Source organism: Lasioglossum baleicum, chromosome 11 (assembly GCF_051020765.1).
Source record: "Lasioglossum baleicum chromosome 11, iyLasBale1, whole genome shotgun sequence".
Lineage (NCBI taxonomy): Eukaryota > Metazoa > Arthropoda > Insecta > Hymenoptera > Halictidae > Lasioglossum > Lasioglossum baleicum.
Genome location: NC_134939.1, coordinates 4541602 through 4563393, shown reverse-complemented (window position 1 = coordinate 4563393; position 21792 = coordinate 4541602). Strand labels below are relative to the sequence as shown.

At 36.3% G+C, this 21792-nt stretch overlaps 3 protein-coding genes and 1 long non-coding RNA gene across 4 annotated transcripts; 3 read left to right on the top strand and 1 right to left on the bottom strand.

The window, feature by feature from the left end:
- Positions 1–412: 412 nt before the first annotated feature.
- Positions 413–2983, top strand: LOC143213293 (uncharacterized). The gene is made up of 3 exons (XM_076433010.1): positions 413–655; positions 753–980; positions 1417–2983. The coding sequence occupies exons 2-3, from the start codon at positions 753–755 to the stop codon at positions 2305–2307; spliced, it is 1119 nt and encodes a 372-aa protein (XP_076289125.1). The 5' UTR covers positions 413–655; the 3' UTR covers positions 2308–2983.
- Positions 2632–5722, bottom strand: LOC143213295 (8-oxo-dGDP phosphatase NUDT18). The gene is made up of 4 exons (XM_076433012.1): positions 5403–5722; positions 4661–5189; positions 3874–3979; positions 2632–3814 (listed from the first exon to the last, which is right to left on the bottom strand). The coding sequence occupies exons 1-4, from the start codon at positions 5506–5508 to the stop codon at positions 3575–3577; spliced, it is 981 nt and encodes a 326-aa protein (XP_076289127.1). The 5' UTR covers positions 5509–5722; the 3' UTR covers positions 2632–3574.
- A 102-nt stretch (positions 5723–5824) lies between these two features.
- LOC143213302 (uncharacterized) lies at positions 5825–13443 on the top strand. Its single transcript, XR_013009941.1, has 2 exons — positions 5825–6113; positions 12128–13443. It is a non-coding gene; the product is annotated as an uncharacterized LOC143213302 (long non-coding RNA).
- A 2075-nt stretch (positions 13444–15518) lies between these two features.
- Positions 15519–18071, top strand: LOC143213294 (uncharacterized). The gene is made up of 5 exons (XM_076433011.1): positions 15519–16007; positions 16979–17050; positions 17131–17200; positions 17272–17497; positions 17570–18071. Exons 1-5 carry the CDS (start codon positions 15705–15707, stop codon positions 18012–18014), a joined length of 1116 nt encoding a protein of 371 aa, XP_076289126.1. The 5' UTR covers positions 15519–15704; the 3' UTR covers positions 18015–18071.
- The last annotated feature ends 3721 nt before the right edge of the window (positions 18072–21792 follow it).

Sequence of the window (21792 nt, the reverse complement as noted above, 5' to 3'; positions counted from 1 at the left end):
CTAATGACAAAAACAAATGAAATTATTATTTTAATGTGTGACAGAATGGTTAATTGTTACACGAATTACTGAAATCCGATGTGTATCTATCGGTCTAAAGAAAATTAATATTTTTCGATATCTGATCAATTATATTTTTTTGAAATATTCTACTCTGATTTCGAAGCACAATTTTAAAAATAAATTATAACGCACTGAGATTTTGAAGTAATAGAACTTTTTAAAAGATCCGGTGCAGAACTTCCATAATTTTTATTTTTGTCTAATAATTTATCGATTTCGTTTTTTCAGGAAATGTAATTTTATAAATTAATTCCGATGTTTTATGAAATTCTTTCATAAATTTCTAGTTGTACTATGACATTTTATTATATTAAAATTTTGGAACATCAATAAACTATCTTTATAGATGGCATTGTTGGCATACTCTGTTTGCAGAACAGAGATTCGATGGTCTGATCAGGTCTGATACAATCAAAGCAACCCCTTATTATCTAATGACTAATGTATTTTGTAAATAATCATTCGTATAAATATGCACATAATGAACAGCTACAGTGAAGTAACAGTGTGCGATTTATGTTGTTGATCGAATTCGAAAGAATTACAAATAATAGCAGAACTATCGATACTACCAAAGTATCCAAATAAAAATGTAGGTACCTTTCCAAGAACTTCGAACAAGTTTCTCTCGTAATTTAATTTTGTAAAATTGTAATTATATCATTTTATAAGATAACTTATATTTGTAGATGTTCAATCCTGTACAAATAAAACACGAATGTATAAGCGTAGAAGATGTCAATATTAATGAGAGACTTAATGCATCGTTGGATAACTCCTCTTATCCGCTGTTCAATGGTGCAGGCATTGAGTACAAATACAATCAATTACCACAATTTTGGAGTAACGCACAGCTGTCCAACGAGATGCAACCAAAGGCTGAGATCCATGGTCAACAAACTTTTTTTCAGATGGAAGTAGGTTCTATAATTTTGCATTATTAAACATACAATTTTATTACTTTTACTATTGTTTGGATCTAGAAATCTCCAAACTAGAATACTCTGATATCCACCGAGGCATGACCAAATGTTTAAACATTCAATTTATATTAATGTATCCAAATACATCCGAGTATTTGATAGTTAACTCACAGTAAAGGAATTTAAGAATGTTCATGTATTATTTTTATCATTGCGTTGAAATTATTAATGGAAGAATGACAATTTTATTTGGCTCATGTTTCTTATGATCGATGCAAACAAATTTTATTTTGCATAAAGATCCACAGTAATAACAGTATTCGGGTAGCAACAGCTCTAACTGGATGCTTACTTACATAATTCATGAACCTCCATAATAATTAAAACGTTTGCTATTCACTTTACTAATTATACTGTGTAAATGTTTCAGGAAAACGATTCTGCAGCATACATGAAAGACTACACGCAGAATGGTATGATGTTCCAGACTACTCAGGAAGGCAATACCAACTCGAATCAAACAAGTCAACGGTATCACGTAAACTCAAGTCAAAAACCCGAACAGTCAGCGATTCCCCAGGAAACGCCGAAGCTGGTAAATCAATTAATAACTGGTTCGGAACCAGTGTCTTCGATCAAATCGAACCGTCCCGGTAGACCAAGGAAAACATCTTCCGAGGTGAACGTAGGGAAGAAATTTAAATGTCAGTGCGAGATATGTTTCAAAGAGTTCGGACACAAAAGCAACTTGTTCATACATATGAGGACTCACAATGGGGAACGACCGTACAAGTGCACTCAATGCGAGAAGTGTTTTACTCACAGCGGGAACTTGGCGATTCATATGAGAACGCATTCCGGTGAACGACCGTACGGTTGCCAAATATGTGGGAAAATGTTTAGTCACAGTGGGAATTTGTCGACGCATTTATGGACTCATTCGGGAGTCAAGCCGTACAAATGTAGTATATGTGGTAAAGAGTTCAGGCACAGCGGAAACTTGTCCATACACGAGAGGATACATTCCGGGATTAAACCATTTCAATGTAAGGTCTGCGGAAAGGATTTTTATCACAGTGGAAATTTAACGACTCACATGAAGAGGCATTCGCATACTATAAGTACTAATGCTAGTGTTAATCAGTGCGAAACTAATGAAGATCCTGTTGCGGTAAACATCAGCGGTACCGCATCTTTGAATACCTTTGCGAATAATCCACCATTGAGTTCGTCTAACGATACAACAGTGATAACCAACGCAAGCAACATTGCTCCTATAAAACACGAAAGCAACGACGAAAGATTGACGAACGGTGTTTAAGCATGTATTTCATACATGGAACGAATGAATGATTACGTTCATAAACAAATGTATAAACATATATTTTTGGAATTACGTATGATTTCATTCACAGATACTGATTTGTAAAATACAGTATATATGTGCAATTATTGTTACACCACGAAACTATAAAACTGTACACCGAGCATGGTCTTTTATTCGATTCTATTTGATTAATTTGCTGAATTGTTTCGCTATGACTTTTAATTTTACTGTGAACTATTTATTAATAAATAATTGCGTAACTAAATAATCGAATATATATACATATATATATTTTAAATAAATTTTTATATATCAGCGATTCGTTAACATATTTATTCTGCCATAAAATACATAACAATTCTCTTTCATATGCATCAAGTTACAAATAATATTTCTCGTTGTAATTGCACTTTTTTTTTTGTTTTTTGAATACGAGACAATTCTGATTATTTTGTATGTTATTTCAATAATGTATATCGATGATGCAACATAAATATATATATATATTGTAACGTATTTGTGTTATGAATTATTCGTGTATATGTGTATATAAATATTTGTGCTCGATGAAGTTCAAGGTACATTGCATGTACATGCTTTATATATTATCTATTTGGAATGTAAATAATAACAATAATCTCTGTTTATATTTCATAATGTATAAAAATAAATTTCTATTCGACACGCGGTGTAATTTGTCGAACTTCGCTAAAAAACAGTTTCTGAAAGATTTGTGCTTCACGAAAAACCACTATAAATGTAACTTTCACGAACGAAGCGGAGATATAGAAATTTTTGGTAACAACTCGAAGTTCTTGCAGCTTCTTCGCTAATATAAAAATCTATATAAACGGCTCGAATTAATATTAATTTTCTTACATTATATACTTCCGATCACTATATACGATATATACTCACGTTTGTTATAAAAATCATTGGTATAGACTAGGATAAACGTAAATTCATGATTATAAATATTCTTGTTCGCTCAGTTAGTCATTGTTAAATGCTGTTACTAGTTAATACATTAATTACTTTACGGTATAATCGTGATTTCAGAAATTTCAATTCACAATTCGATTTTAAAAGGTGTTCTAAATACATTGTATTTCTAAATGTATATTTGTGTTTAAACTAATGTTTAGTTAATCGTGTTAAAGATCGGTCAATTTTATATGTAAAAGCCACAAGTTAATATCGAGTACCTTATTTACAAAATCTCAAAATTCTGCGATGTATAATTAAATATACATACGCTGATTTATCGTATAACATTTAAAGGCACGGTTTTGTTTCGTGGCAAACGATGAGATATATTTGTAGCTAGATTTTCAGACAACTCGTGCCAAATATACTTTCCCATGGCAGGTATATCCTCTACGGGCAGTTTGAACGATACCAGTAATGTTAAACAAAGTCCATCTCCTTCTTGCTCTCCGCTAAATTCTACAGTCAGTATGCCATGTGGCCTGTGCTGTGCAACTCCGCTGCCAAACAGTTCCTGCAACAATTACTACATGAAATTTCTATTCGTGTAATTTCATTTCATTAGCAACTTACCTCCATGAAATTGTGCAAAGTTGAGAGAAGACTGCAATTTGGATTAATCTCACAAACTGGCAAATAAGCCTGTACCGCGTTCGATGTAAGAACGTGTAATTTGTTCCTGTTGATAAAGTATGCCTTCAGATTTGCGATGTACAAAGAATATTACAGCATTCGTTATCAAAAGATTCGTTAAAAAATTTAGCGACTTTGGAATCCATTAGAGATACAAATTTCAAAGATGTTATTCAACTGGTTATTGAAAGTTACATATTTACAAGATATAGAATGGTTAGTCAGAAAATGAAATCATTGTTAGAACTGTATATGTACAAATGCATGTGCGTGTACGTGTACCTAGTATACTCCAATCTAAGCCTTCATCCACAATCATAGTCATAGTCAGATTGTTGTTGTTCTGTTATGAAAACTACCACCAGAGACCTTATACTGAAAGCGCAAATACTAAAGAGATGTCAAGCATAGGCAATAACATATACAGGGCGAACAAAATAATTAAAACATTTTTGTTATCTTTAAAGATAAAAGAAAGCGTGAAGGAAAAACACTAGTATCAAGAATAATGTACTCTTTTAACATATTTTCGCCCTGTCTATATGAAAATAAATATGCAAAATAAACATAATATAAATTCTCTGAGAAATACAATTTGCCCAAATAGTTTACTTTTCTAACATATGTTCTTATAATCAAAAATAATCGATAATCACTCTGTCTATATCAAAATAAAAATAATATAAATTCTCAGAGAAACACAGTTTCGATTGTACGTGTAACTTACGTAGCTCTCTTTTTCGAAGTGATTACAAGTCTCAACAATAATTTATTCAACGAGTTGTTAGCTGGAATTAAATTCGGGTAATGCAAAGTATCCTTGTTCGTGATATAAGATTTAGCTTTCTCTATCAGAGGAATGATATCGTTCGCTCTGAGAGTCAGATCATTGATATTCTCGACCCATCTGGCTTGCAACGATTCCTCGTTCGCTTCCTCTAAGGTTTTTAGTTTACCGCCAGTTATTTTGCCAGTGAAAACGAATCGGAACCATGAGCCGCTTGCGCATTCTATTAGTATCAACGTCTCCGGTGCTAAGTCGAGACCTGTTTCTTCCAGAACTTCTCTCTTGACTGCGTCCACTAAGTTCTCGTTGGGTTGGACTCGACCGGCTGGTAAATACCATTTTCCGTTGCAACTGGGTTTCGCTTCCTGCATCATTAACACATCCCCATATTCGTTTATAACAACAGCTGCAACAATATACGCCACAGTTTTCTGACAAATTGGGACGTAAGTACTGGTCGTCTTCGTTCCTGAAAAAATATTTCCTATAAAAACATTTGTAGACCGTAAATTCATAAATAATGCGGTATAATTTACAAGTCATTGCGTAACATATTTACACCGTTTGTCAATAGCAATTGAACTATCGTTAGAATGAACATTTCAAATTCGCGAAATATGATTGTAACAAAACGATATTTGAAAGTGATCAGCTTCAAAATTCACGTAAAACATATTTTTACCTAATACATCGGTTTGTGTGGCATGGATAGCTTCGTGCGTGTCATCAATCTCTAAGGAATTCCCGGATAATAATAGTTCAATTTGTTTTTCAATGGTCAGAGACATGTTGTTCGGGAACGTAACACAACTTCGAATTTCTGTGTGAAAAAAGATCTCGGGATTGCCTATTAAATATAACGGATCATTCCTACTGTCCTAACGATAGACAAGGTTATAAACAAAGTGAAAGTGTCAATGATCAGACATGATTTAATTAGACGTCTGCATCCGGGTGCAATTGTATCTATGCCATTTCTGTGCAGTAGCGCCACTCGCATTCCTATGGCAATTAAATTCCCTAGACGAGCTTGCCACCACGCCACGCCACCACCAGCCACCACTGGATATATGGATATATTGCGCAGAGAACAGCAGAGACCCTGATAGCACAGTTTGGAACTGCCAGGGACAGTCCAGAGCGTGGAGTGAATTTGGAGGGCAGTACGGTTCCAGACGCCGCTTATTGGCTGCTCGGAGCAACGGTTGGAGTACATCTAGAAAGAGTGTGGAGTTCATGCCACCTGGGCTTCCAGAAATGCGCATAGATGTAACAAAGTCCGCCGTCCACCGCCGTCACAGCATCTAGAGGGCAGCTTCTTCCGTCCAAATGGAAGGCAGCTCGTGGAGTCTGCGTGGAGCGGCGGATGCCGTTATACAGGGCAGCACCGTCGGTGAGGTTATGTCAGTAATGTTGGTAATGTCGGTGAAATGAATTTCTACATATTGTACAAATATGTAGCAGTCTTCCTTTTTACCGACAATTCCAAATACCGATTCTGAATGAAAACGAAATAATAAACCCGATATAAAAAAATATTAAATTTTATTTATTTCTATTATATCTATATTATTTTTCCTAGACTGCGGATCTTTGTGCAAAATAAAAATTGTCTGCATTGATCGCAAGAGAGATGGAAACTATATGTACAAATTGAATGTTACGTTCTTCCCCCCTCGCCGTAATTTTCTTTACAGTTACATTAAGAGTAAACCTACACATAAATCAATAAACTAGTAATACATTAATTATCCCCTAATACGTACAGTTACACGAATTAATATTCGGACGATCTAAAGAAGATGATAACTTTTTAAATATTGTACTATACGATTTGAATTTTTTGGGGGAGCTGGAACAATTAGTTTACTGCAGGATGTGAAAAGAAATTTTTTCAAAAATAGCATTTGGTCGGAATTGCAGAGAAAATACTAAAAGTTACATTTTACAACTTTTTCGCGCGGGCCTATATTGAAAATTTAAAAAGTACGTTTTGTAGGCCTGCGTAAATAATGTGCACTGTGAAAGTTTCATCGAAATCGGTTGATGCGGGAAAAAACGACAGGCCTTGAAAGATGTAAGAATTCTTCGATGTAGGCTGAAAATCTGCGATTTTTACCATCTTCAAACGTTTGTAGCTCATTGCAACGTCAACCGATTTTGACGAAATTTTCAAAATATGTTTAGTCGACACAGATCTACAAAGCGTATTTTTCAATTTTTCAATATGGGCCCACATAAAAAAGTTGTAAAATGCAACTCTTAGTATTTTTTCATACAATTCCGATCAATTGCAATTTTTGAAAAAATTTCTTTTCACATCCTGTAGTAAACTAATTGCTCCAGCTCCCCAAAAAAGTTCAAATCGTTTAGTACAATATTAAAAAAGTTCTCGTCTTTTTTAGAACGTCCGAATATTAATTCGAGTAATTGCAGTTCCAGTATAGCCTTTTTCCAGGATTGCAAGGGTGCGGGATTCGTCTCTTCTCATCTCTCGATAATAATACAAACACGGGGTTTTTCACTAGTTAAAAACGCTAGATAAAAGATCGATCTAGGACACTATCTGCCTCAAAAGTCCTATTTTCCGTTTACGAGGCGAAATTTGCATTAGTCGTCACCGTAATTTGCATTATTCGGAAGCATACAAGCTATTTTCATAGCTACATGCTGCCGAATAATGCCAATTACGCCTCGTAAACGAAAAAATAGAACTTTTGAGGCAGATAGTGTCCTAGATCGATCTTTTATCTAGCGTTTTTGACTAGTGAAAAACCCCGTGTTTGTATTATTATCGAGAGATGAGAATAAGAGGCGAATCCCGCACCCTTGCAATCCTGAAAACGAGTCTACTTCCTTTTAATAAACTAAAGCAAGAATTTGAAACCAAGGAGTATGTTCGGTTGCAGGTAGCTACGGTATAAAGTTTAGTACTTTAACGGTATAAAAGGTCCAAATACATCTGGCTACATCGGCTGTGCTTCTTTCGGCTGGCTAAAAATCACTTTGTTGGGAGGTACATCTGGAAGGTCTTTAGCTGAATGTTTTATGACGGCCTCGCCTGTGAATTCGGACTCGCGCTTGTTCCTTCGCGCGGAGGGTTTTACGACGGAACATTAAGTGGCCTGTAGTTCCTTTTTCATTTGGAACAACCTAACCATTGGAAAAACCGAAAGAATACCGGTATTATTTCGGTTTCGGTAGAAAATTGATTGTGCCGTTATTCGAAGACTTTGAATAAATCCACTATCCACAGTCCAAATTCTATCTTGAGATTAGTCTTTTTTTAATCGGAAGAACGCCACACGAAGCAGCTAGCGTCATTTACATGAAACAATTACGAAAAATAAACAAGGTCTGCAATTAACTTGTTAGTGGTTTCATGCCGATATGTCTGGCTGGCCGACGCGCGTCGGGTTACCTGGCCGTGTTTATTGCACCACTTGGCCACGGCGACCGAAGTCTTCGCCGCCCTGGCAGAAAATTATTCGAAGCTACACCGTTTCGATAGTTTCCAGATGGCTGGAAAACCCCAAGGTTTGGTTGCCACATCTGCGGTCTTGCCGAATCCCAGGGTCCGCTTCAAGCACTAGCTTAAAAGTTCCGTTCACCCCCAAATGGGACTCTCACCAACATGTTCAGTCGCGTTTTTAACACTTTTTAATGGGTTGTTAACATTTTTTTTTCTTATTAGGAATTTATTTTAGTTAGTGATCATATTCATCGATAAAAAAAGATGAGTATACGGTACTATTTATATTGAGTCCTACAAAATATTGCAATTAGAATTACGATTTCAATTATGTCTACTTGTTCTTTGAATACAGTAGAGACTCCCGTATCCGTACCCCCATTATCCGAATACATACCCTAATATAAGGACGTCCTATTGTCCGTATGTTCTGTTATCGCCGCGTCGCTCGCTGTGCCGGGATTCAAATGCGCGCCGCCTCCAGATTCCGACTTTTCGCCTCATGCTTCCGAAACTTCGGCAACGTGAAAATCGAAGGAACGCGTCGGCGTCGATCAGTCGAGCAGGTAGTTCACACAGACAGAGTAGAGGTACGCTTGTGTGTAGCGCGCAAGCAATTGAACAGGCACTCAGACGGGCTGAGTTTTCACGTTACCGAAGTTTCGAAAGCATGAGGCGAAAAGTCAGAATTTGGAGACGGCGCACAGTGTGACCTTTCGTCCAAATCGGAGACAAAATCGAAGAACTTTTGATAGAAATAAGGTAGAGCGATGAAATTTTTTAAAAATTAAAGCTGAAACATTACAGAATATGGGAAAAATAGGGAGATTATGGTAAGAACGTTTTTTAACGTTGAGAAAATTCGTTAAACTTGCACAATTTCGAGAAAATTGTGGTTTTTCCAATACCACGCGCGGAAAATTTTTTTAAAATTTTTGCTATATATCATTTCCCGTAGATTTTTTCACGCCGATTTCAAATCTGGTCTCAAAATTTGTCTACGACCTCAGGACATTGCAAAATCGATTTCTTTAAATTCTACATGTTTAACGAATTTTCTCGGTTAAAAAACGTTCGTACCATAACTTCCCTATTTTTCCCATATTCTGCAAAGTTTCAGCTTTCATTTAAAAAAAATTTCATCGCTCTACCTCATTTCTATCGAAAGTTCTTTGATTTTGAATCGAGTCTGGTCCAAATTTTCCACTGTGCGCCGACGCGACGAAATCTCTCCGTATTTAATCATTGTTTAAACATGTTTAATCAATCATAATGTATTAATATTGGATATCACTGTATTCGGGAAAGTCTACAGAATCTTTTGCCAGAAAGAACAATTCAATATCTTTTATAATAACATCACAATATTTGTTTGAAGTTGAAAAATATGTTTTTTTTCAAAGCCTTGTTCCTGAAAAACTGTGCGTATAGGAAAAAAATTGAAAACAGATTCGGAATCAGCGCGAAAAACTCTATAAGAAGGACCCTTCAGTAATTGGGGAACATAAAAAAAGTTGAAATTTGTTGGACAGTGTAATTCTACTCCATTCAATAAAAATAGATCAGTTAATGAAGCCTCGTTTCATTTAATTCATACATGTTAAGAAAGACACGCTAAAAATATGTGTATAAAGAAATGGAATTTCTAATGTTTCATAAACAGAAATTTTGTACGCAGTTCGCACGGTCTGGGATAGATACGGGCCTGAGCTGTCTCGAGGATAAAGGCCGTTACGGAGAACGAGACGTGCGGCCGGTGAAAGGAGGCGGCCTGAAAAGTCTCATACGTGCCGACCACTGAGTTGACAATTTCAGAATTTCCAAGAACAGCAAGAAAAGAAATTCGAACCGTTTCACGATATCTAAATTGCTTTCGCTGCTTTATACCAGGGTACGCGACGAAGTAATAAAACGTCGATAAAACTGGGCAATTACTTTGACCGTCGCGAGGGCCAATAAGTCCTGGGTAGTTACCAAAACAACTCTGGATTTTCTGCACGAAATTACCTGAACCTTTTCCCAGAATGTTCGTTTGACAAGCAAATTTTCACATAATCATCCATTTCATTTCCAAAGTACAGTACCAGGACCTCGACGAACCGGCTTGATCGAGAGACAAACAGCCCGGACAAATTAAGGCCCGATGGATAATTGAGACCCGAGGGAAACCAGGTCTTACCCTGCCATAGTCCGGCCACTCTAAGCGACCGTGATTATCCTTACGGGCACCGTCGCGTCGGTTCTTCCACGCCATAATTAATCCTCCGGCAACCCTCCCTCTCTTCCCAGTTTTCCCCGAAATTCTATACTCTATACAATTGTACTTGCAGCTTGCAGCTATTCCTTCTGACGCGATAACGGTAACGTTAGCGTATCTGCTTTATAATATTTGTCATTGTTGTAATATCCTGCAATTTCTACCATCTTTAACCCTTAGCACTCCAGTGGTGACTCGAAATCACCACTAAAAATTGCTGTCCCATTATGCAAAATATTGTTTACATTGTTAAACATGTTGGTAGCTAATCAATTACTAATCCTTTAATTATTGTATGAGGTATTACAATCAATTTCATATCCATCAAATGAAAAGAATCGTATAGAACGAAATTATTCTACCTAGAACGAGATGTTTCATTTTCGAGTTAAAATAGCTTCGAAATTAAAACAGCTGCAAATGGTTAATTATTATAACTATCTTTTAAATTTTCAATATAGGCCCCACATAAAAAAGTTGTGAAATGCAACATTTAGTACCTATTTTCTCTACAATTCCGGCCAACTGCAATTTCTGGAAAAATATCTTTAGGATGACGGGTAATTCAGTGTCTATGATGTTTCGCGTGGTTAACAGACAACGATATAGATATTTATTAAAACAATAACACGTAACAATAACAAAACAAGATGTAATAATAATAACAATAACGAGAAAACTAGATTATAAACGTTAATGACTATCGAGTACTAACAAAGTACAGAGATATAAATTAACGTAGCGCGGGCAACTCTAGAGCGATGCGTTCTCAACGAGTGCCACAAGCTTTTTTTCCACTGGTAAAAATCCGTTTTGGTGGGAAGATTAGCAACGTGAGAAAGACCGTTAAAATAAGGGGAGGAATTCTCCGTTCCTCAAGAGTAAGGAGAAAGTTTCCTTCCCCAAAACAATTCAAAGTCGTCGCTGCCAAGGACATTGCAACGGTTGAGTCAGGGTTCTGGTAATCGTCACTTTTACGACCGAACCCTCAACGCAACCGTCCACAGCGCGCACTTGAGAAGGATGCGTCCGGAAAGTCCCTCTTTCCAACGCGCCATGTCCACTACATATCTTTTCACATCGTGCAGTAAACTAATTTCTCCAACTTCTCACGAAAAGTCCAAATCCATATAGTCCAACATTAAAAAATAACTTTTTTACTCGAATTAATACAACCCCTGGCAGAAAGTTTCCGATCCGGAGGCATTGATACGGATTTTACAGAAAACTATTACTTTATGGAGTTGAAACTGATGGGAAATTAAAAGGGGCTTATTAAAGAATGAAGAACAACAAATTAACATAAGCTTCCATTTATTATAACAAAGAAACGAGAAAATAAACAAAATGTTACACGGAAAAAAGTTAATAGACCCATTAATAGATCTGCTGGAAGAAAGTTTCCCATTTGATTTACAGTCTCCGCGACACCAAATTTCTTCAACAATTACTGTTGGATGATTCTTATAGAGTTTTTTGCGCTGATTCCGAATCTGCCCTTAATTTTTCTCCTAGATACAAATTTCGGATCACGAATAATAGATACAAAATTTGTAATTAGTTACTCGAAGATATAGATACACAGGGGACCACCTGTAGCGGTATTTTCGAATACCTCGAAACCATTCTGCACTTCGCAATCATAACTTAAATTGTGTTTCTTTTTTTTCAATTACAGAAAGTGGACAGCGAAAGTCGACAGCGCGAACTGCATCAATTCTTTAAGTTGAAAATAAATGTAGACAATTAAAAAATGTTTTTGGTTAAACTTTTCATTAAAACTCGAAGCAATAAGTATTTACCGAACAAAACGATTATAGATGCGGGATTCGATTCGGGGCCAGAAGATTCCCAGCCGTATATATGTACTTGTTTTGTTAACGGCTACCCAACCTCTAAAAAATTATAAAAAAATTAAGAACGGTTGCTTCAATAATATCCAAGTACTGAATTCTTATAAAACTGGAGTCTCTAACACTTCAATACAAAACATGCATTTTCTTGGAATTTTTGGAGGTTTTCAATTTTTTAAAACATGTTTCCGTAATCCGAAAAATCTGAAAAAATACACATTAATAATCAGGATGAGACACAACTAACGTAACAATATAAATGTGGTCAACTGAAGACTTTGATGTATGTATATACATAAAATCGGCAATTTTATGTTTTCCGATTTGTTTAAAAATCGATTTTGCAACCAAAAATTTTGAAAAAAATCTCAGTAGTGTATGCTATTCGGTAGAATATTCATGAATTTTTTCATAATTTTCTGTTGAACATGACGTGACTAAAAACAAATTTGGTTGGATACTTCTGACCATCTTTTCCGGCTATACCTTAAGAATCAACGAAAACATTATTTAAAAAATACAAAATATATTTCTTTTTACATCGTTAAAACCGATTTTTAAAAAAAAATTAGGCCTAATTTCTCTTCGATATCTCTTTTAGATCAAAAGTTATAGCAAAATGTGCGTCGCGCCGCGTGCTGTGCCCGAGATTCAAATGCGCGCCGTCCCCAGATTCCGACTTTTCGCCTCATGCTTCCGAAACTTCGGCAACGTGAAAATCGAAGGAACGCGTCGCCGACGCGTTCGGTCGAGCAGGTAGTCACACGGACATGGTAGAGGTACGTTTGTGTGTAGCGCGCGTGCAATCGAACATGCACCAACACGGTCAAGCGCGGTCGACACCGCTCACGGATACGACGATACGTCAGGGAAGGGGAAACTGCCGTTCAGTTTTCAGCAGTTTTCAGTTATTCTCTCAACTCTCAACAGTTCGCAAGTTCTCGTTCGCTTAGCTCGGTCGTAATATCTGTGGTTGTCAGGAGGACGCCGCCGCATGTCACATTGTACTTTCACTTTCGAGATATTGTCGTTTAAAGTTTTGATCACTAATGCTTTGACAAGGACATTGGTTAAATTGTATTATTTTTTCGAGCCTTTTGAATTGATTTTCGTGACGTTTTTTCTGGTAAATACCTAATCCTACACTATAAAGTTCAATAAATGCATAAACTGAAATTTTTTGAAATTGTGACATGCAGCGTTTTTCTTGACACAATCACAGATATATTTACATAGCTTCGCTCTGTAGTTACACGTTACATTCGCAGGTGCGGTCTGCGTTGCGGCATTTGACTATTTGACTATTTATTAGATTGACTTGCTTGGATTATGTGATTACGTGGATTACTTGGATTACGTGCACTACGTGGAAGGAAGGAAGAACGGAAGGTATTTGTACATATTTATATTGGTTGATCGGTTTCATTTTGCTCAAATGTCTCCCAGAATCTTCGCGTGAAAAAGCGTGAGAACGCTTGTCGGCACACCACGCGACAGTGCCATTTGCCATCACGTATGAGGTGCTACGGGGCGAGTATGTTCACTTCAATGTAGAGTCCAAAATAGTAAATTGTTTGTTTCTTTATCACTTTATCACTCTCTTTTCATTATCATTATTATCATTTATCACTTTAAACAAATCCAACACAATTCAGCTTTGGCCCATTCAGATTAGAATTAGCTTAGCAATATTCTAAATCGGCAAAATGATGGCTTAAACCAATTCAGTAAGGCAAGTATTAGGTTGACCCAAAAGTTTCTTCCGCATTGTGTTCCTTTAATGTAGCTAAATAAATACAAACAATACGATAATGTTTATGTTAATATTTTAGTACTTCTTAATATGAATTTGCATTATGTGCATGCATCGAAAAACAACTTTTGGGACAACCTAATATTTATTTAGCAATATTAAAGAAAGGCATTGCGGAAGGAACTTTTGGGACAACCTAATATTTAATCTTCTTCACTTGCTTCTCATCATCGAATTTTTTTATTTCTGGTAGTACATTCTTTTGTTTGTAGTTCAACTTTAATCGATTTTTTATAAATATCATTGCAATGTTTGAATCAGTTAGGTATATTAGTTGATGAAAAACGTCAGAAGACCTTTTGTAATTGTAGCACCAGAAATTAGAAAATTCGTTGAGATGAGCAATAAGCGAAGAAGATTAAATACTCACCTTTACTCACTGTGTAATTAAAGATCTAATTTACAGAACGGAGGATAAATATAATGTGCTATCCAGGGAAGGAGGAGAAGGAAGCTGCGGCAACCGGGGAAGAGGAAGACCTCTAATTTTTCACGTGGTACGTATATCTAATTATGCCATTCAACACACATGCATATATTGTACATTACTGATTTTCTTTGTATTTTTTAGGTATCCCACCTATGCCAGAACGTGCTACGGGCCACAAGTTTTGGGAAGCAGAGGCAACAACGTGTAATAATCACAATATACAGGGTGTTCCGTTTAAATACGAACACCTAAATATCTCTTCAGGTTATTGTGATGCAAAAAATATTTGTTACGTAATGTGCATGGTGTCAATGGACCAAATATCTGGCACACCGTGCACATTACGTAACAAATATTTTTTGCATCACAATAACCTGAAGAGATATTTAGGTGTTCGTCCAATAATAAAGCATAGTAATAATAAAAAATTATAATATTTATTATATATATATTCCTTGTGTCATTGTCCATGTGTCTTTACCAACTCCCTGCGGTGTATTAAAAAATAAGAAAAAGTAAATTTTCTTGTCCCTTGTACGACACTTTGTCTTTTTTTGCATGTTGACATTTTAATCTTAGCTTCCATCTCTTGCAATCGATGCAGAGAATTTTTATTTTGCACAGATTTTTTTTTCGTTTTCTCTCCTTGCATGTGACTGAATATTCATTCAAAAATCAGTATTGTCGGTAAAAAGGGAAACTGCTACATATTTGTACAATAGAAATCTACTTTATCGACATCTGCCACATTAGTGCGATCTGCCCTTACCGACGGCGCTGCCCTGTATAACGGCATTCGCCGCATTAATCAGTGCGACCGTGCTGCCATCTTGCGGGGAAGCGGAATCCAGGATAGAGTGGCGTTCCAGCTAGACTGCAGAAGCTGCATTTCACGTGGGCTGCATCCAGACGGTTCCAGGTTGTCCAAGTGGAGTCAACTTATGCGCGTTTTCGTCACTCCCCGTGGAGTCAATTGTGCTATCAGGGGAATTAGCAGAGAATTGAAAGAGTACAAACTATATCCACTTCTAGTAACTGTATATAGCAACTGCAGCTCACAATAGTGGCATAGTGGCCCGTGTCAGATTCAAGTGGTATAATCACGGACCTAAGGTGTAATATACGTTTCGAAGACGTAGCTGGACGTTTTAACTGAAAAATGACATCGATGGATTCTGGAGTGGACATGGGCAATGATTCGAACGACAGTTTTATCACGCAGCAGGAGTTTAGTACCGCGGGAGCGGGAACGGCGACGACGACAACAACAACAATAACAACAACATTGACGGCTGCTTCGAACTACGAGAACGGGACGAATACTTTCTTGATTCAGACGAGGCCTTCCAGTTTACAGTCGCCGATCTCATCTGTGTCACCGATTCAAAAAGACACGGACAATGGCAACAGTGAGATTTTGATGCCAATGGGCAGTTTCCCTCCAATGATATTCAGCCCGGCCGTGCGTATTTTCTTCCTTTCATTTATGTACATTTCTCTGAATTATATTTCTACGAAAAATCGTCGGGATGATGCAATAACGCTCTTTTACTTATTCGTTAACTCGAATTGCGTGCCCACCGAGCAAATTCTAGAATCAACCGCAGTGTCCATTTACAAGAAATGCTCCAGAGCATGTTCTTTGCATACACTACCGACCAAAAGTTAGGAATCACGGTGTAAATTCAGAAGAACAGAAAGTTTCTAAAAAGAACTGAATGCCTTTAGAATAACCAAGAAAGATTAACTTGCCAAAAAGCTTACAAACAGTATGTTTTTTACATTTTGTATTATTTTTTTTTATCAAGGAATGCGTATTTATCTTCCAATTGCTCTTTCATTAACCCTTTGCCGTACCATTTTCTTTACAGTTACAGTGATTACATTTATTTTAATGCTTCACTATTGATTACAAACGAATCAAATTTTATTTCATCTAAAATGAAACGCGTAACATTCATATTTGTTAGACTTTGTTAAAAACCACCTTTATCTTTAATAACAGCCTGACATATTCAGGGCATCCTGGCAATTAGTTTTTCGAATGTTTCTAATTTGATATTTTTCCATGATTCTTGTAGAAGTTGCCAAAGATGTCCCTTTAGAAAAGTGCATTCCGAACATTCTCTTGCACTGGGTGTATAAACTATACAAGAGCATTATGGACATGGACATAAGAAAATGCTGAAATCTGTTTTGAAATATTATTCAACTAGTTAATATTTGATATTATAACGATGGATCATTTCAAAATTTATTGATATATTCGATTTTTACAAAAATCAGCAAGTGATTCCAAGCTCTGGCCGGTAGTGTATATTAAATGTTTTCCGCGTCGCACTTGCATGTAAATCTTATACTTGGCTCTGCAAGTTCGTAGAAGGCCCGTAAGTATGTACGCATAATTGTATCTTGTGTGTGTATCGAATACAGAAGTGCAAGATGTGGCGTGCGAGCAGAACTCGCAACTTTCGTCTGGAGGATAACTTCAGACTGTATCACGAGGTAACATCGATTTCCACTGAATATCAAACGATTTTCCGGGACATTCCCTTTAAAACATTATTCAACAGAAATTGTTACAGGGTTTGGAGGAGCTGGACCTGAGACCGCCCACTGTGGACCCATTTAGGATGAGGGAAATGGTAAAATACAGTACGTATATTTTTGCAAGTTAAGGATTGTCTCGTCGAGAGCATTGAGTAACTACTGTTTCTCTTCCAAAGAACCTAGTTGTTACGGGAAGATGAAGTCGAACCGAAATCGAAATGTTGCTTGGTCGTATGCGTTCAATAGAGATCCAGCTATACACAAAAAAATCTTGCTCACAAAAATGCGATTCGCTACAGCTACAAACAACACGGAGTTGCTGAAGAGATTGTTGACCAATGGAATGTCTCCTGATTTTCACGATGAGAAAGGACAGACTGCTTTGCACATCGCTTCTAGCGAGTAAGTCGAATATTTTAGCTATATAGCGTTTATTTATTGTCCCTAAATAATAATGTTTTGTTGATTTAACAGGGGTTACACAGACATGGTGCAGTTGTTACTGCTGCACGGTGCGAATCCTAATCAACGTGACTGCGTGGGCAACACTCCGCTGCATTTAGCGTCCCTATGTTGTCGTATATCTATAATAACGCTTCTCTTGAAAGCAGGAGCAGAGATCGTGTCTCGGGACATGGATGGTTTTAATCCATTGCAATTGGCGCAAGAGCACTTGCGATTATGTCAGGAGAGGTTCAAGGGTACCAGCGTTGACGATATGCTGAAGGTTAAGCAGGAGATTCACGAAATAGTTAACTTGTTATTAACATATCTGCAAAAGCAGAAAAACTCTCAAGAAGCGGTCGAAGCATTGAGCAAAGTCTATTCGAGTTTATCGGTATCGAACACGGTTGATCAAATCCAATACGACGTGAAAGGTTTGCTGGCGAATTTGGATGGCCTTAACATTGCCAGTTAATTATCAAACGAGCGTTGTATCAATCAGTTTTATCGACAAACTGAACAGAACACGAAATTGAAGAAGAGATTAACACCTTACACATGTGAAACTATCTACGTATGCAGTAACGAATCTTTTTTACATGTTTAATATATTTGCGAGGGAAAATTCTTGTTTAATTCGTAGTCGCATGTTGCGGAACATTGACATTTCTTTTTATTTACGAAACGTCGGGATCACAGCCGAATTAGATCTGTGAGTTGATTTTTAATAATGTTACCGCGAGATACATATGTTTCCTTTGTTTATTATACAATTGATGAAGTAAGGATCGTTAATCGGGAATGTATATTTAACGGAGATTAGTGTCTCCGTGGGTTATTAAAACTCGCGAAATTTTTCGATGAACGTAGGATACATTCGCGACGAAATTAGAACGGTCACTAAAAATGTTGTTTCTCAATATCTTTAGCCAGCGTTTAAGATTACTTGATAGATATATTTTTGCGTTTCTTCGAAATAACTTTTACAAGATATTTTTTAGTTTATCCATCTCTTAAAGTAGTATCATTGCTGCGCCGGCGTATAAATCTCACTCCGTATGCAACCACGGTGTTGATACGGAAAGATCAAACGAACTGTGAGAGCATTACGCATTTTTCTGTCTACAAAATTTTCTATCTGAGAAAATTCTTATTTACTGTGAAACAGGAAAAGGTTGCTAGCGAAAGCTAGTGTAATTTTCTCAGAGTGTTTGAACCGATACAATTTTTTAAGTACACGAACACAGAACATTTAACGAAGACGTACTGAAACCAGCTGATGCTCCGTTCGTGGACGGAGTTTCGTGTAAATAACTTCTGTAATTACTTTATACCTTCTGTACATAAGTAATTGTTCTATTGTTAGCGATACTCGTAGCACTTTAAAAAAAGTGTCTCGTAGATAGATACATAGATATACATAATATATGTACAAACACGTATGTATCTTCCTCGTAAGCTGCTAAGCAAATGTATCGAAAGGAATGATTGATTTTGTACACTGTGATATTTTACAAATGTTCTTCTTTAATTTCTTGTTACTGTGTCTTCGACATCACTGTGTACTACAGAGGACGCGTTTTCATTCAACGACGGATGTTCATGTATTTATAGCGTTCTTTCTTCTGAAATTCGGTGCAGCGTATCACGAGGTTTCAATATTTTTTAACATTAGATTTACGGGACGCGTCATTTTGACGGGATCTAATTTTTTTAATTTATGATTTCTTTGCGAATATACATTACAATAAAAATTGCTGGAATTCGAGTAGATAAATTCTTGTTGTTTTTATGCAGTATCGTAAAATAGTCAGTTTTGATACTCCGTAAACCTAGTGTTAATAATTCATGAAAATCTATATCTGGATAGATGTCTACTTGGATTATCGATCTAACTTGTGTTTGAAGTGAGGAATTATACTACTTTTCTTGTGCTGTGGATATTAATAATAAATAAATTATAAATTGAAACATCCAAACTACTGTGTTCTCCTTGGACTTTAGATTTAGAAACTAACAAGGAGACAGAGCGTATTTCATGCGACTGAAGGGACTACGGAATAATAATCTGTTTATACTATGGAAATTTATTCTCGTCTAGAATTACTAGATCTGTTCAATAGTTTTTATTAAAGTCAACATTAACGGAGGAATCACTTTTAAAAACATTAACAATTATTTCCGTGAAAAAATGCGGAATAACAAAAGTACATGTACATGGACTTTTCATATATACACTTTTCAAGGATGAAAAATAAAGTTTTCACTTCGTGTAGCAAACGTAGCATATCTGAAACAACTGTGCTATTGAACATTGTTTTTAATTAAATAATTTTATGTTACAATGCGGCGAGAATTTAATCGTTTTTACAGTGTTTCCTATGAACAATTCATGTCAAACCGGAGTCGTATTCTCTGTAATTGTTTGATAATTATGAACGAAACATTATTTGTTATTTTTTCAGCGATTTCATTAAATAGAAAATATTGCGATCCATTTATGTCTGAACGAAAATGGTAACCATTTACAAAATTCATTGTTTTGCACAGTACAAAAGTTAACGTAACTTATATGCGTAATTTCTTAGAAGCATAGTCGGTTTATAGTACGAAAAATTATATACTATTCCTATAATGCAGCCTATATAAACATAAAATTTGGCATAAAACGGATAATTCGAAAATCATGTTAGTAAATATACAGGGTAATCGTCGCGCGTCCCTTGGCACAAATTTACAATCGCCGAAATTACATATGTGCAAATATAATTTATACAAAACTATAAACATCACGGTGTGTGCGCACGTTCAACAAGAAAACGTTGGTCGATTTTTGTTTCGCGTGTCCATGAACTAGGGAACACAGAAAAAATGCATTTCGAAAGCTCTTTTCTTTCTCGATATCAAAGGGCAATTCAATAACAATATAAGATAACTTTGTTAAGTTTCTTATTGTAATATAATTGTTTTTTTTTTTAATATCTTCATCTTCTAATACGATATCAAATAGTTCTCTTGCGGTTTTCGTAGTTAATATATCTTTATTTACAAATATTGTTTACGCGGTAAATCTATATGCTCATGATTAGGTACGACATTCTTGAACATGTCCCATATGCTACTTCGATAATCATGATATGTTCTTACGTCGGATAATGTAGTTAACAATATTCTAAAAAAATACTTCGAATATGAGCATAAGACAAGAAAGCTAATAAATTCTAACTCGTACCGAAAGACTGACTGTTATTCCCTTTTTTCTTTTTCTTCCTTTAATAGTAAATGCGATTTCGCTAAATATACACACATATATATATATATGTATGTATAAGATTTGAGCACTATTGCTGTAAAATCAATACTGTATCGCTGACGCTGGACCATGTAACAATTGTACCTCCCTAGCCCGTAAAATGCATTTAAGCTACAAAATCAGTATGTTTGTACAGAGTTGTCCTGTCTTACTTATTTAGTTCTTGTGCTGTGCTAATATTGGAAGCCACGATGTATCAACTATATGTTCATATACTCGTGCTAGAAAATATTCGGCCGAAACGAAAAATCGCTTTTATATTACACAAATATCCGTGGTTGCCAAGGAGCCTTTCGAATGTGTTTTCACGACTTTTTTCCTGGTCAATACGTAAATCCTATAGTACAAAGAGCTCAATCAATGCGTAAACTGAAATTTTTTGAAATTGCGACATGCGGCGTTTTTCCTTGCAACCACGGATATACGATTAAGGGGGTAGACTTTCGTTTTTCGAGGATTGCAAGGGTGCGGAATGCGCGTTCTCATTTCTCGATAATGCAAAGATGGGGTTTTTCAGTAGTCAAAAGCGCTAGATAAAAGATCGATCTAGGCCGCGATCGCCCTGAAAAGTCCTATCTTTTCGTTTACGAGGCGTGATTTACATTAATCGGAAGCATACAGCTGCGCATGTAGCTATTTTCATAAAGCTGCGACAGTTACAGGCTTTCGAATAATGCAAATTACGTCTTGCAAACGTGAAAATGGGATTTTTGAGAAGAAAAAACTCCATCGAGAAATGAGAACGCGCATCCTGGAAACGAGTCCACCCCTTTAATGTGATCGAATACTTTTCGGCACGGGTGTGTAAAGTAGGCGAGAACGGAAAGTGGCGAAGTTGTTTAAATTACAGAAAACAGCCCTTACAAGTAAGCAATGGGGGAAAGAAGATGCGCGAATCGATCCTTATGCCGCCAGCTGAACAATAGTACTTGCTAACTAG